Here is an 11,722-nt window from a genome sequence, read left to right on the forward strand (position 1 = left end):
TTAAACTCTGGGGACTCCACTATCACATCTACAAAAAGGAAATAAATCTCTTAGGATTGCAGGGAAGATAAAGTAGGAAATGTGGATGCTTTATAAAATGTCACAGCAATTAGCCATTCTTTTCAGCTAGTGCTTCGCTGTTCTTTACCAATCATGAGACACAGCTTCTTCCACTGCCTACTCACATTCACCCTATAGTTCCCTTGGGAAGGGCTCAAAACAAAGACACTAAGCCTCACTCTTCATTTTTTATTTTATTTTTTGGCCTCCTGGCACAGCAGGAGGGATCTCAGTTCCCCCATTAGAGATTGAACCAGCACCCTGTGCAATGGAAGAAGTTTTAACCATCTGATCTCTAGGGAAGTCCAAGGCTCACCTTTCTTTTTTTTTTTGGAGGGGGGCACTGAGTGGCATGCTGGATCTTAGTTGCCAGACCAGGAATAGAACCCCTGCCCCCTGCAGTGGAAGCAGGGAGTCTTAACCACTGGACTACCAAGTGAAATCCCAAGCTCATCCTTCTGAGTTTCCAATCTGTGGAGTCCCTGGCCTCGGCTTCCTCACTTATTCTGGACTTGAGCACTAACGTAAAGAACCAAACTCTCGGACAAAGTCATTCATTAAACTACAAATATTTATTGAGCACCTACTACATGTCAGTTATGCTAAGCACACGTGAGCATCAATTTTCTTATTGGCAAAATGAAAAATGGAGCTTCTCAATAGAGAAACAATGGGCATCTTGGGCGGAACAGTTCTTTGTGTGAGTCTGTCCAATGACCTCTAGATGACAGGGGCTCTCTACCTTGTAACTGGAACAACCCACTGTCAGCCCTACACATTTCTTCAGGGGCATTTTCATCCTGTCCGTCTACCCTCTACGATTGATTTCGGAAGCCAGGGAATGAGGGGAAGCCCTAACACTGGCAGATTTAGGATGACGCCTTTCAAGGCCCAAGACAGTAGGATCTGGATCCTGTTTCCGCGGAACAAAGCCCTACGGTGGCCCCAGGATGACGTCAACGGCCTTGGGGCTCTCGGTTCTGACTCCAGAACTCTTACTCCCTCTGCACCTAAGACACAGCAGCGGAACTTCAGGTTTCCGTTCCAGTATGGCGTGGGGTCCTGGAAGCGCGGTGCTCTGCTCACCCAAGAGCTGGGGATGCGAAGAGTTAACGCGAGTGGCCAAGCAGAAGCGCCCCCCCGACAGGCTAGAAAGATTGTGCATCCCAGCACCTCCCGGCGCCTTCGCGGTCACGTGGGAGTGAGGGCGGGACCAATCGAAGAGCCAGCCAATAGGCTGTGCTGTCCGTGGGCGTGACAGCCAATAGGAGCAGGGAAAGGGGTCCCGGGATACGAAGAAACGGCGGCCGGGAGGGGGCTACCGGGACATGGGGCTTCTGACCATACTGAAGAAGATGAAGCAGAAAGAGCGGGAGCTGCGACTGCTCATGCTGTATCCTTCCTGACGCCGGAGCCGAGGGTAGCGGGGGGATGGGGTTGGGGGCCCCCGCCGGGCGGGCAGTGTCAGGCGCCCCCTACCGGGCGCTGCGTGTGCGGCCGGCCGGCCTGTACCAACTGCCAATTGTGCGTCACGCTCGTGGGCCCTACCATCGCTTTTGGTGGGGGGGGGGAGCCGGGAGGAGGCCGTACCACCGGCTCGAGGCGGGGGGGGGGGCCTTCGTTTCCAAGGTTTGGGCGTCACGGCGCGGCGGCCGGACCAGGTGTCCCAGTGTAGGGGGAGGCGGGGCTGGTGACTCGAACGCTACCGCTGGTCCTCCCGAGCGTGGGGCCGCCGTCCTCCCCCGCCCTGGGCGCCTCCTCCCCCAGTTGGAGGGTGCCAGGCCTCGGCCCCGCCCTCAGGGTTGGCCTCTCGGGGGAGTGCGGGCCCCGCCCTTCTCTCCCAGTAGAGGGCGGGGTTGGCGCGGTTGGCGGGGTTGGGGGGGGGGGGGTGGGGCGCCGTCTGCGGGTCGCTTGGTTTGTGTGGGTCCGACTGTCCATCGCTTTGCTGTCTCACGGCCAGTCGGTATCCCCGCGGTTGACTGCTTGTAGGCCCGAGGGCCTTGCAGACTTTCTGAGTCTCGCTCCCAGGCAACTACATCCGTTCCCCCTTCTCCGTGCCAGGCTGGGGCGGGGTGGGGAGCAAGCTGAGATCCAAGAGCTGGGCCGGCCTCACCCCCAGCAGAGAGGAGACATTTATGTGCACAAATAACTTAGTAATATTTGCATCATGTCTGTTTTTAAGAACCCTGAGACAGGCACAGAGAATTCACTCATCCAGTAAACATTTATTGAGCGCCTGTTATGTGCCAGGTTCTGTCCTGGGCGGCTAGGGAAAACAGCAAAACAAACAAAAATCCCACCTTCGGACATTTTGTGTGATACTGAGGGAAGAAAGATGTTAGCAAAGTTAATAAGTAAAATATATAGCACTTACAGAGAATAATCCTGCATAAATACGGTGGTCAAAGAAGACCATACTGAGAAAGTGACAGTTGAATCTAGACAGGTGAGGGATGAATTATGTGGAGATCTGGGGAAGACTGTTTAAGCAAAGGGAGCAAGTGTAAAGGTCTCCGAGGAGGAAGCCGACTGGTGTGTCCAAAGGACTGTCAAGCAGGGAAGTGTGACCTGAGGGAGCGAGAACACTGGAAGACTAGGTCAGTTGGAGGAGGTATTTCAGGTGGGGCCTTTTAGTTCTGAACTTTTCCTCTGTTTATTTATTAATTTGTGTGTGTGTGTGTGTGTTTTAACGAGGACCATTTTTAAAGTCTTTATTGAATTGGTTACAATATTGCTTGTGTTTTGTGTTGTTTCTTTTTTGGCTCTTAGTCCTGTGGGATCATAGCTCCCTGACTAGGGATTGAACCAACAGCCCCTGAATTGGAAGATAAAGTCTTAACCACTAGATCACCAGGGAAGTCCCATATTTTTTATTATTTTTTTAATTTTATTTTTATTTTGCATTAAATTAAAAAATTAAAAATCTTAATTTATTTTGCCGTTGATTTTTGGGCTTCCCAGGTAGCGCAAGTGGTAAAGAATCTGCCTGTCAGTGCAGGAGACAAAAGGGACAGGTGTTCAGTCCCTGGGTGGGAAGATCCCCTGGGGTAGGAAATGGCAACCCCTTCCAGTATCTTTGCCTGGGAAATCCTATGGAGAGAGGAGCCTGGCGGGCTACAGTTCATAGGGTTGCAAAGAGTCAGACGTTACTAAGCACACACATGCACATTGTTAATTTACAATATTGTGTTGGTTTCAGGTGTAGAGCAGAGTGCACACACACACATATATATATTCTTTTTCCATCCATTTTTTGAGATGGTTGGATGGCATCACTGACTGGATGGACATGAGTTTGAGTAAGTTCCAGGAGTTGGTGATGGACAGGGAAGCCTGGTGTGCTGCAGTCCATGGGGTCACAAAGAGTCCGACACGACTGAGCAACTGAACTGATTCTTTTTCAGGTTCTTTTCCCAAATAGGTTATTACAGAATATTGAGTAGAGTTCCCTGTTCTATACAGTAGGGGACGTTTCCTTTAATGAGAAGCGCAGAGAGGAAGCGGGAGCTGAGACTGGTTAGGCCACTGCAGTAACACAGGTACAGTAGGATGGTAGCTTGGATCAGGATGGAAGCAGTGATGGATGTTGATTTAAATCTTGATAGTAAGACCAGCAGCAATTGCTGCGGGATTGGCCATGAGCGTTAGAAGAAGAATGGTGTCATCAAGCATGGCTCCTAGCAATAGGATGAATGAGGAGCCACTTGCTGACAGGTATTATAGAAGGGGATGGGGAACACATTCAGGGGGAAGATGAGAGCTCAGATTGGGCCCTGTAAGATGCCGCTGCAACATCCTAGAAATGTCACCTGGGCAGCTGGATATAAAGACCAATGTCTAGGGGCGCAGCCGGGTGGGACGTTTGAATTTGGGAGTCATCAGCATAAAGATGGTATTTGAAGCCATGATCCTGGATGAGACCCACTGAGGGAGTGTGTGTGGACAGGGAAGAGAACCTAGGGGCCGAACTCAGATCAAAAGGTCAGGGTGATGAGGAATGGTGACCAGGGAAATCAGGAGGAGAGCCAGGTAAGGCTGTGTCCGGAGTGGAGGAGGGGGCTGGCCAGGAGCAGGAGGAAGAGGGCTGAGGACTACCCGGTCAGTGGAGAACAAGGCGTCTCTAAGGACTGACCTTGGCCAGAGCAGTTTCGGGGAAGCAGTGGGAGCAAAGGTCTTATGGGTTCACAGAGGAGCAGGAGGAAGAAACTGGAGAGGGTGAGTATGGACACCAGTTCTGAGATTTGCTATAAAGGGAAGGAAATGAAGGAAAAAGTCAGGGGGAGAGGGGTCAAGAGAGGGTGGTGTTTGCCCCTTCTTGGTGGGAGAGACGTCTGCTCATCAGCTGATGAGAATGGTTCAGTGGAGAAGGAAACAGGATGATGGAGCTGGGGTGGGGGGTGATGAGGGGAGCAATCAGCCACCAGGGATCAGGGACAAAGAGAGAGGTCCTCCCGCCCCCTTATTTTTTATTATTTGCCTGTGCTGGGTCTTCATTGCCACACAGGCTTTTCTCTAATTGCAGTGAGTGGGGGCTACTCTCTTGGCAGGCTTCTCATGGTGGCGGCTTCTCTTGTGAAGCAGGGGCTCTAGGGCCCATGAGTTTCAGTGGTTGCAGCTCCTGGTCTCTAGAGCACAGGCCCAGTAGTCATGCACAGGCTTAGTTGCTCCTTGGTGTGTGGAATCTTCCCAGACCCGGGGTTGAACTCGAGTTTCCGGCATTGGCAGGTGGAATCTTTACCACTGAGCAACCAGGGTAACCTGGCCAACAGTATATGTTGTGGGATGAATTAAGAGCATCTGGTCATAAGATAATATATTTTCACATTTATCGTGTAGGTCAGGCAGGTACTCAACATACTTTGATATGTGGTCAGAGAGGGGCCCTGGGATGGTGTCACCAGCCCACAGAGCCTGGGGACTTCTCCTTAACCTGGCACGCCCCCAGGGGCCTGGACAATGCCGGCAAGACAACCATCCTCAAGAAGTTCAACGGTGAAGACATCGACACCATCTCCCCCACACTGGGTTTCAACATCAAGACCTTGGAGCACCGAGGGTAAGCGAGGGCAGGCCTGCCCAACACGGGGCAGGTGGAGGGCAGGTGGAAGCCAGACTGACCCTATAGCCCCCCCTTCCCTGTCCAGATTCAAGCTGAACATTTGGGATGTGGGCGGCCAGAAGTCTCTGCGGTCCTACTGGCGGAACTACTTTGAGAGCACCGACGGCCTCATCTGGGTGGTGGACAGCGCCGACCGCCAGCGCATGCAGGACTGCCAGCGGGAGCTCCAGAACCTGTTGGTGGAGGAGGTGGGCAGGGGGCTCCCCGCAGTGCATTGTGCACCTGTGTGGGTGTGTGAACACCACCCTCAGCCGATCGTCTGCGGGGTCCATTATCCCAGGAGGACACTCAGGTGGGGTCTGTTCCTTCACCCAGCCCTCACCATGTGTCCAGCACCCCTGGGGAGGCAGAGATGATCTGTACACCCGCCCCAGGGAGGCTCACAGTGCCGTGAGCAGAGCACGGGTCCATGTGGACTGAGATGTGGGTCCATGTCTCTGCAGTATCACTGCTTCACCACCCTGAGCTTCAGCTTCTGCACCGTGAGTCAGGCTTTGGGGAGGGTGACTTGAGGCTGGTCTGTGAAGCTTTGGCAGGCAGTGGAGCCTGGCTCAGGGGTTGGACTGTTTGGTTAGTGACCTCAGGCAAGACACTTAGTTTCTCTGAATCGCCACTGCATCTCTCAGATGGGCATTATATTAATAGTTACAGTGATCTTAAAATGTACTGTCTGGGCCAAAATACTCTTCTTTAAATAAAATTGTAGATTTATAGAAAAGTTGCAAAGATAGTGAAAAATTACCCATGTATCTTTCACCTGGTTTCCCGTAATGTGAACATCTTACAGAAGTGCCAAACATTTGTTAAAACTATTTAATAAGAAATTAACAAGTTACTGTTAACCGAACTATAGGTTTTGTTTGGATTGCACCAGTTTTTCCACTAATGTCCTTTCTCTGTTCCAGGGTTTAATCCAGGTTACTCCACTGCATTTAGCTGAAAATCAGGACACTTTTGAGAGTTAAAGAGGGAGTTGTTAATAATTATTCAGGGACAACAGGCCTAAGCAGCGGTCGAGCAGGTCCACTGAGATCCTGGCTGTTGAATGCTCAGCCCTGGCCTGGCACCTCAAGTCCCTTTTTAAGGGCTAGAGCCACCATCCACATGGATGGACTCCCAGTCACAAACACACAGAAGGAAATAACTGGAATCACAGGCAGAGAGGGAGGCCTGTCAGGATAGTGGGACAGTTAGGGGACTGTATGAACTTGGAGGAGGGGAAGCTCATTGCCCACAGCCCCCACAGCCCCTGGGATAGTCATGTTCTTTTTGATGGCAGGTCATCAGGTCAGAGCAATAGAAAAGCAGAGGCTTGGGGATCATCTTGTCCATCAACTGCTCCCCTTGTCCATCACCCGCTCCCCTAGTCCATCTCCCCCTCCCCTTGTCCATCACCCGCTCCCCTTGTCCATCAACTGCTCCCCTTGTCCGTCACCCGCTCCCCTAGTCCGTCACCCCCTCCCCTTGTCCATCACCCGCTCCCCTAGTCCGTCACCCCCTCCCGTTGTCCATCACCCGCTCCCCTAGTCCATCTCCCCCTCCCCTTGTCCATCACCCGCTCCCCTTGTCCATCACCCGCTCCCCTAGTCCATCTCCCCCTCCCCTTGTCCATCACCCGCTCCCCTTGTCCATCAACTGCTCCCCTTGTCCATCACCCGCTCCCCTAGTCCGTCACCCCCTCCCCTTGTCCATCACCCGCTCCCCTAGTCCGTCACCCCCTCCCCTTGTCCGTCACCCGCTCCCCTAGTCCATCTCCCCCTCCCCTTGTCCATCACCCGCTCCCCTAGTCCATCTCCCCCTCCCCTTGTCCATCACCCGCTCCCCTTGTCCATCAACTGCTCCCCTTGTCCATCACCCGCTCCCCTAGTCCGTCACCCCCTCCCCTTGTCCATCATCCCCTCCCATTTATAGAAGAGGAATCTGATGCACGGTGCAGAGAGATGCCCACTGGGTGTGACTGTGCTGGAACCAAGGTCTCAGCCCAGCCCACGGCTCCCTCCAGCTCATAATGGCTGGACAGGAAGTCCGTGTTCACACTGCCCACCCTACTTGTGTCTTTGTAGTCACCATGGGACCTTGCTCTAATCTTCCAGACTGATCTCTGACCCCAGCTGCTCTGGCTGACTAGCGCAGGGGCCGGGCTACCCTCTGAGCCTCCACCCCGCCTCCCCTAACCGTCTTGTTTCTCTTCCCCAGCGCCTGGCCGGAGCGACCCTCCTCATCTTTGCCAACAAGCAAGACCTGCCCGGAGCACTGTCCTCTAACGCCATCCGCGAGGTGAGTCCAGGCCTTGGCACAGGCTCACAGAGGAACAGGGGCATGTGATTCTTTACTAATTTATTTAGAAAGCATTTATTAGCCCCTATTGTGTGGCAGGACCTATTCAGGGTACTGGAGATTCAGTGATACAAGACAAGAGTTGTACTCCACAGCCTGGGGGATGGCAGACCTGCAAGTAGATTATCCCCAGGATAACAATAGCCAACATGCAGTGGGTGCTTTCTCTGTGCTAGGCTCTTTGCATGGATTAATTTATTCAGTTCTCACAGCAACCTCCTGAGTTAGGAACCATTATCATCATTCTACAGATGGTGAAGGAGGCTTAGAGAGATTAGGTAACTCACCCAAGGTCACACAGCCAGGAAGCAGACAAGCCAGGGTTTAAACCCAAGCCTACGCTACCTCAGGTTACATCTTAACTCTTACTCTGGAACTTGAATACCAGAATGAGAAAGAGTGGGATTAGAATCTAGGTTCTGCCACTGATCAGCCGTGTGACCTTAGACGGGCTGCTTAACCTCTCTGACGTAAAATGGCAAACACTATCCCTGGCTTAAGGGGCCATGGGGGCGAATGGATAAGAGGACATTTGTAGGGCCCGTAGCACAATGTCAGGAGCCCTTGTTGCCATCCTATTATAAGGGGGTAGTGCTGGCATGGCGGTGACAGAGCCCAGGTGCCCTGGGAGGCCGCAGATCTTTACCAGGGCCCAGGGGAGGCTTCCCAAAGCAGGCCCATGATGGGGCTTGGATCTCCCCTGGGCCAGGGGGAGGAAGGGGCAGAGGGCGGGCGGGGCCTGTGGTCCCTGGGGCCCACCGTCACCTTCCGCCCTCCCAGGCCCTGGAGCTGGACTCCATCCGCAGCCATCACTGGTGCATCCAGGGCTGCAGCGCCGTCACCGGGGAGAACCTGCTGCCTGGCATCGACTGGCTCCTGGATGACATCTCTAGCCGCATCTTCATGGCCGACTGAGCCGCTCCTGACGCCCCCACGCCCAGCTCACAGTCCAGGCGCCCCCCACCCCCCGCCCCGGGAAGGGTGGGAGTCCGCCAGCCCAACTAACAGCCCCCGCCCCCCTCCGTGCCCTGCTGCTGCTCCTGCCGCCCACTGCTGCTCTGTGGCCAGCCGGCTCCCAAGGCGGGAGGCCTGTCCGCCTGGCTTTGCCCCTGGCTCCTGACCCGGCCCACCTGCAGCTGCGGGGCCAGGAGGAGAGGGCTGCGGCTGGGAGGGGGGTGCCTCTGCTGCTGTCGAGGCTGTGGGCCTCATCATTTGCTCCGCTGTGAGAATAAATCGTTCCCCGCTCCCATTCCTGGCTGAGTCATTTGTTGATTCTACAGCCCTGCAGACTGCCTAGAGCCCGCAGCCCAGTGGGGGACCAAAAAGACATCATTTCAGTCAGAGGATCAACTGTCGCTGTGTCAAGGGAGTGGCAGAGAATTACAGAAGCACGGGACAGGGCATTGGCATTCATACGGAAGAGTTCAGGTGGGCTGCCCAGAGATGACGTGAAAGCCGAGTCAAGGACGAGTAGAAGTTTTCTGGCCAGGGGAAGGGGAGGGACAGTTTACTGGAGCAACTGCTACCCTCAGAGGTATGAATGAGAAAGAGGAAGGCACCCCCATGTCAGGGCTTTCGGCGTGGCGAACGGAACATGGGCTGAGCCTCAGCCCCAGCCCCCCACTGCAGCCAGGAATCCGTGTGCAGTGGGCAACCTGCGCGGCTGTGTGAGGCGGCGCTGGTTCAACTAGAGGGGCTCACAGGACGAGGCCTGAAGAGCAAGGGCTCTTGGAAATGAGGGAGGGGTGATGACTCGGGTGTAGGAGGACGCAGACATCTGTTGAGGTCCTTTAATGGACCGGGACCTGGCGGTCCGGAGTCAATGATAAGAAAGTGAAAGAGAGAGCCGGAGGGAGAGGGAGAGAGAAAGAAAGACACGGGGACCCAAGCTCTGATGGAGCAAAGGTGCTTTAATGATTTTTCTGTGAGTATATATAGGCTGTAGTACAAGAAATTTCTTTTGATAATGATAAAGATCAGAAAACCAAACGTACAGTAACCATTACCAAGGGAACAAAGGATAATAATGGTCACAAGTTCAGGAGACAATCCATATCTCAAGAAAGGGGAAGGGGACTAAGCAGTTTTGTCTTAAAGAAAATGTTTTACTAAAGGAGACCCAAGCCCGTCTCACACAATGACCTCAGTCCTGAGAGCTGCATGCAGTTCTACTTACTTCTGGCAGAAGCTGATAAGGAACAGAGGATTTATGAGAAACAGCATGTAGGAATCCTCCCGTCAAACACTCCTTGACAGACATCAGGCCGGTTAGCTAACCAAGAGCAGGGCTGGGAAGGGAACTTTCCTGAAGACTAACGGGCTCTCTTTGAGGCAGGGGCCAGGGTGGGAAAGGATGGGAAGGAACCGGGGGGACCCCGGGGCCCCCATCCTGGTGGCAGGATAAGTGGATATTTGTACAGGGTGCCCTGCTTGTAGTCCTTCCAGTGGGGACTTATTCTGCAGGGCTCTGTTTGAAGCACTTCTCACTTACATCACACTGAATTATAAGCCCAACCATATATGTCCCCATTTATGTTGGAACAAAGCCTCCAGGAGGTCATGTGACTTACTCAAACCAGCCAGCTAGGAAGTAGAGGGGCTGGGATTTGAACCCAGCACACTGAGCCACTACACCCTGCTCACCATTTCGTTTTCGTTTCTCTGCTCAGAATTCCAGTGCCAGATGGAATTTGGCATAACATGTTTATGAGAGAAGGTGAGTTTTCCTAAGGGACAGGTGAGGAAGAGACACAGATTCACTGCTGAACTGGCATTAAGAGCCCTCCCTGGAGGGTGGAGGCCTACCCAAATCTGGGCTCTGTTAGGATGGAAGAAGAGAAATGGATTTTGGGTGGACAACAGGGACACCCCTGGTGGTCCAGTAAGGTTAAGAATCTGCCTTCCTGGGACGGGGGTTCGATCCCTGGTTGGGGAACTAAGATCTCACATGCTGTGAGGTGACTAAGCCCAGGTGCTGTAACTACTGAGCCCTCGCGCCTCGATGACAGCCCCACATGACAAATGAAGACGCAGCCAAATAAAATAAGAAAATAAGTACTTTTTTTAAGAGTATAAACTGTCCGTCACCATAGAAATTGAGAACTACCTGCCGTGTCTTCTGTGCAAGATAGACACCATGTCCCATGCTCCCATCCCTATGGTGAGCAGACATACCCATTCTCCAGAGCTGAACCCTGGCTCTGCCACTCATTGATGAAGAGCAAGTTGCTTAACCTGTCTGTGCCTCGGGGTCCCCACCTGGGTTAAAGATAGTGTCACCTACTTCCTAGAGTTGGGAGGAGAATCAGATGGGTGGGGTGTCTTATGTGTCATATGCACTATAGGTCAGCTATAATTATCTTTATTTGAACCAGTAGGAGTTCAGGCAGATCCAATCAATGTGAATTCAGACATCCACTGATCTGGGTGAGTCAACCCAGTGTTCAAGCCCTCCTAGGGGCCCTTAGTAAGAAGCATCCTTTCATTCAAAGGTGAAGGTTAACTGTTCATGGTTAATGACAAATATTTTCCAGGCAAGAATACTGGAGGGCATGGGTTGCCATGCCCTTCTCCAGAGGATCTTGCTGACCAAGGATCAAACCTGGTCTCCCACATTTCGGGCAGATTCTTTACCATCTGAGCCATCAGGGAAGTCCAGAGACAAATAAGAAAAATAACAAGGTTACAGTCATCACAAGTCCTCTGAATGTGGAGGATGAGCTGTGGCAGAAAGTCTGCATCATGTGGTCAAGCTGACCAGGTGGGAATGTGGGGAGCAGACCCCCTTCCCCTGTGCATTTGCAGCTTTTCCTTCTCCCCTGCCTTCTGAGAAGGCTCTTCTGTTCACTTCTACCAGTGACGGAACTCCTATGGAAGGAGAAAGACCAGGGGCTAAGCTGACCTAGATGGGAACGGTCTTAGATGGATAAAGAGGGCAGAAATGGGAGAATGGGGAGCTGCCGGGCAAGGGAGGGGAGGGAATGATGGGAAAGAAGGGGACTTGAAGCCAGGGCCCTGCCAAGAGAATTCTGAAAACCAGGTGTGTGTGTGTCTGTTAATCGCTCAATCCTGTCTTGACTCTTTGCAACCCTATGGACTGTAGCCCACCAGGCTCTTCTGTCCATGGGATTCTTGAGGCAAGAATACTGGAGTGGGGAGCCATTCCCTTCTCCAGGGGTCTTCCTAACCAAGAAAGGGGTCTTCAGA

General features: G+C 53.0%; 1 protein-coding gene across 1 annotated transcript; it reads left to right on the forward strand.

Annotated features, from left to right (window-relative positions):
- Positions 1 to 1,328: 1,328 nt before the first annotated feature.
- On the forward strand, positions 1,329 to 8,765 carry ARL2 (ARF like GTPase 2). Its single transcript, XM_020891799.2, has 5 exons — positions 1,329 to 1,453; positions 5,006 to 5,116; positions 5,205 to 5,367; positions 7,376 to 7,456; positions 8,297 to 8,765. Exons 1-5 carry the CDS (start codon positions 1,389 to 1,391, stop codon positions 8,429 to 8,431), a joined length of 555 nt encoding a protein of 184 aa, XP_020747458.1. The 5' UTR covers positions 1,329 to 1,388; the 3' UTR covers positions 8,432 to 8,765.
- The last annotated feature ends 2,957 nt before the right edge of the window (positions 8,766 to 11,722 follow it).

Source organism: Odocoileus virginianus, chromosome 28, assembly GCF_023699985.2.
Source record: "Odocoileus virginianus isolate 20LAN1187 ecotype Illinois chromosome 28, Ovbor_1.2, whole genome shotgun sequence".
Classification (NCBI taxonomy): domain Eukaryota; kingdom Metazoa; phylum Chordata; class Mammalia; order Artiodactyla; family Cervidae; genus Odocoileus; species Odocoileus virginianus.

What these genes read in the sequence shown, in the direction of transcription:
- ARL2 (XM_020891799.2), top strand. Translation starts at nt 1,389, where the DNA reads ATGGGGCTTCTGACCATACTGAAGAAGATGAAGCAGAAAGAGCGGGAG. An exon ending in GAGCTGCGACTGCTCATGCT is followed by an intron (nt 1,454 to 5,005) that starts GTATCCTTCCTG and finishes GCACGCCCCCAG; the next exon opens with GGGCCTGGACAATGCCGGCA. An exon ending in AAGACCTTGGAGCACCGAGG is followed by an intron (nt 5,117 to 5,204) that starts GTAAGCGAGGGC and finishes TTCCCTGTCCAG; the next exon opens with ATTCAAGCTGAACATTTGGG.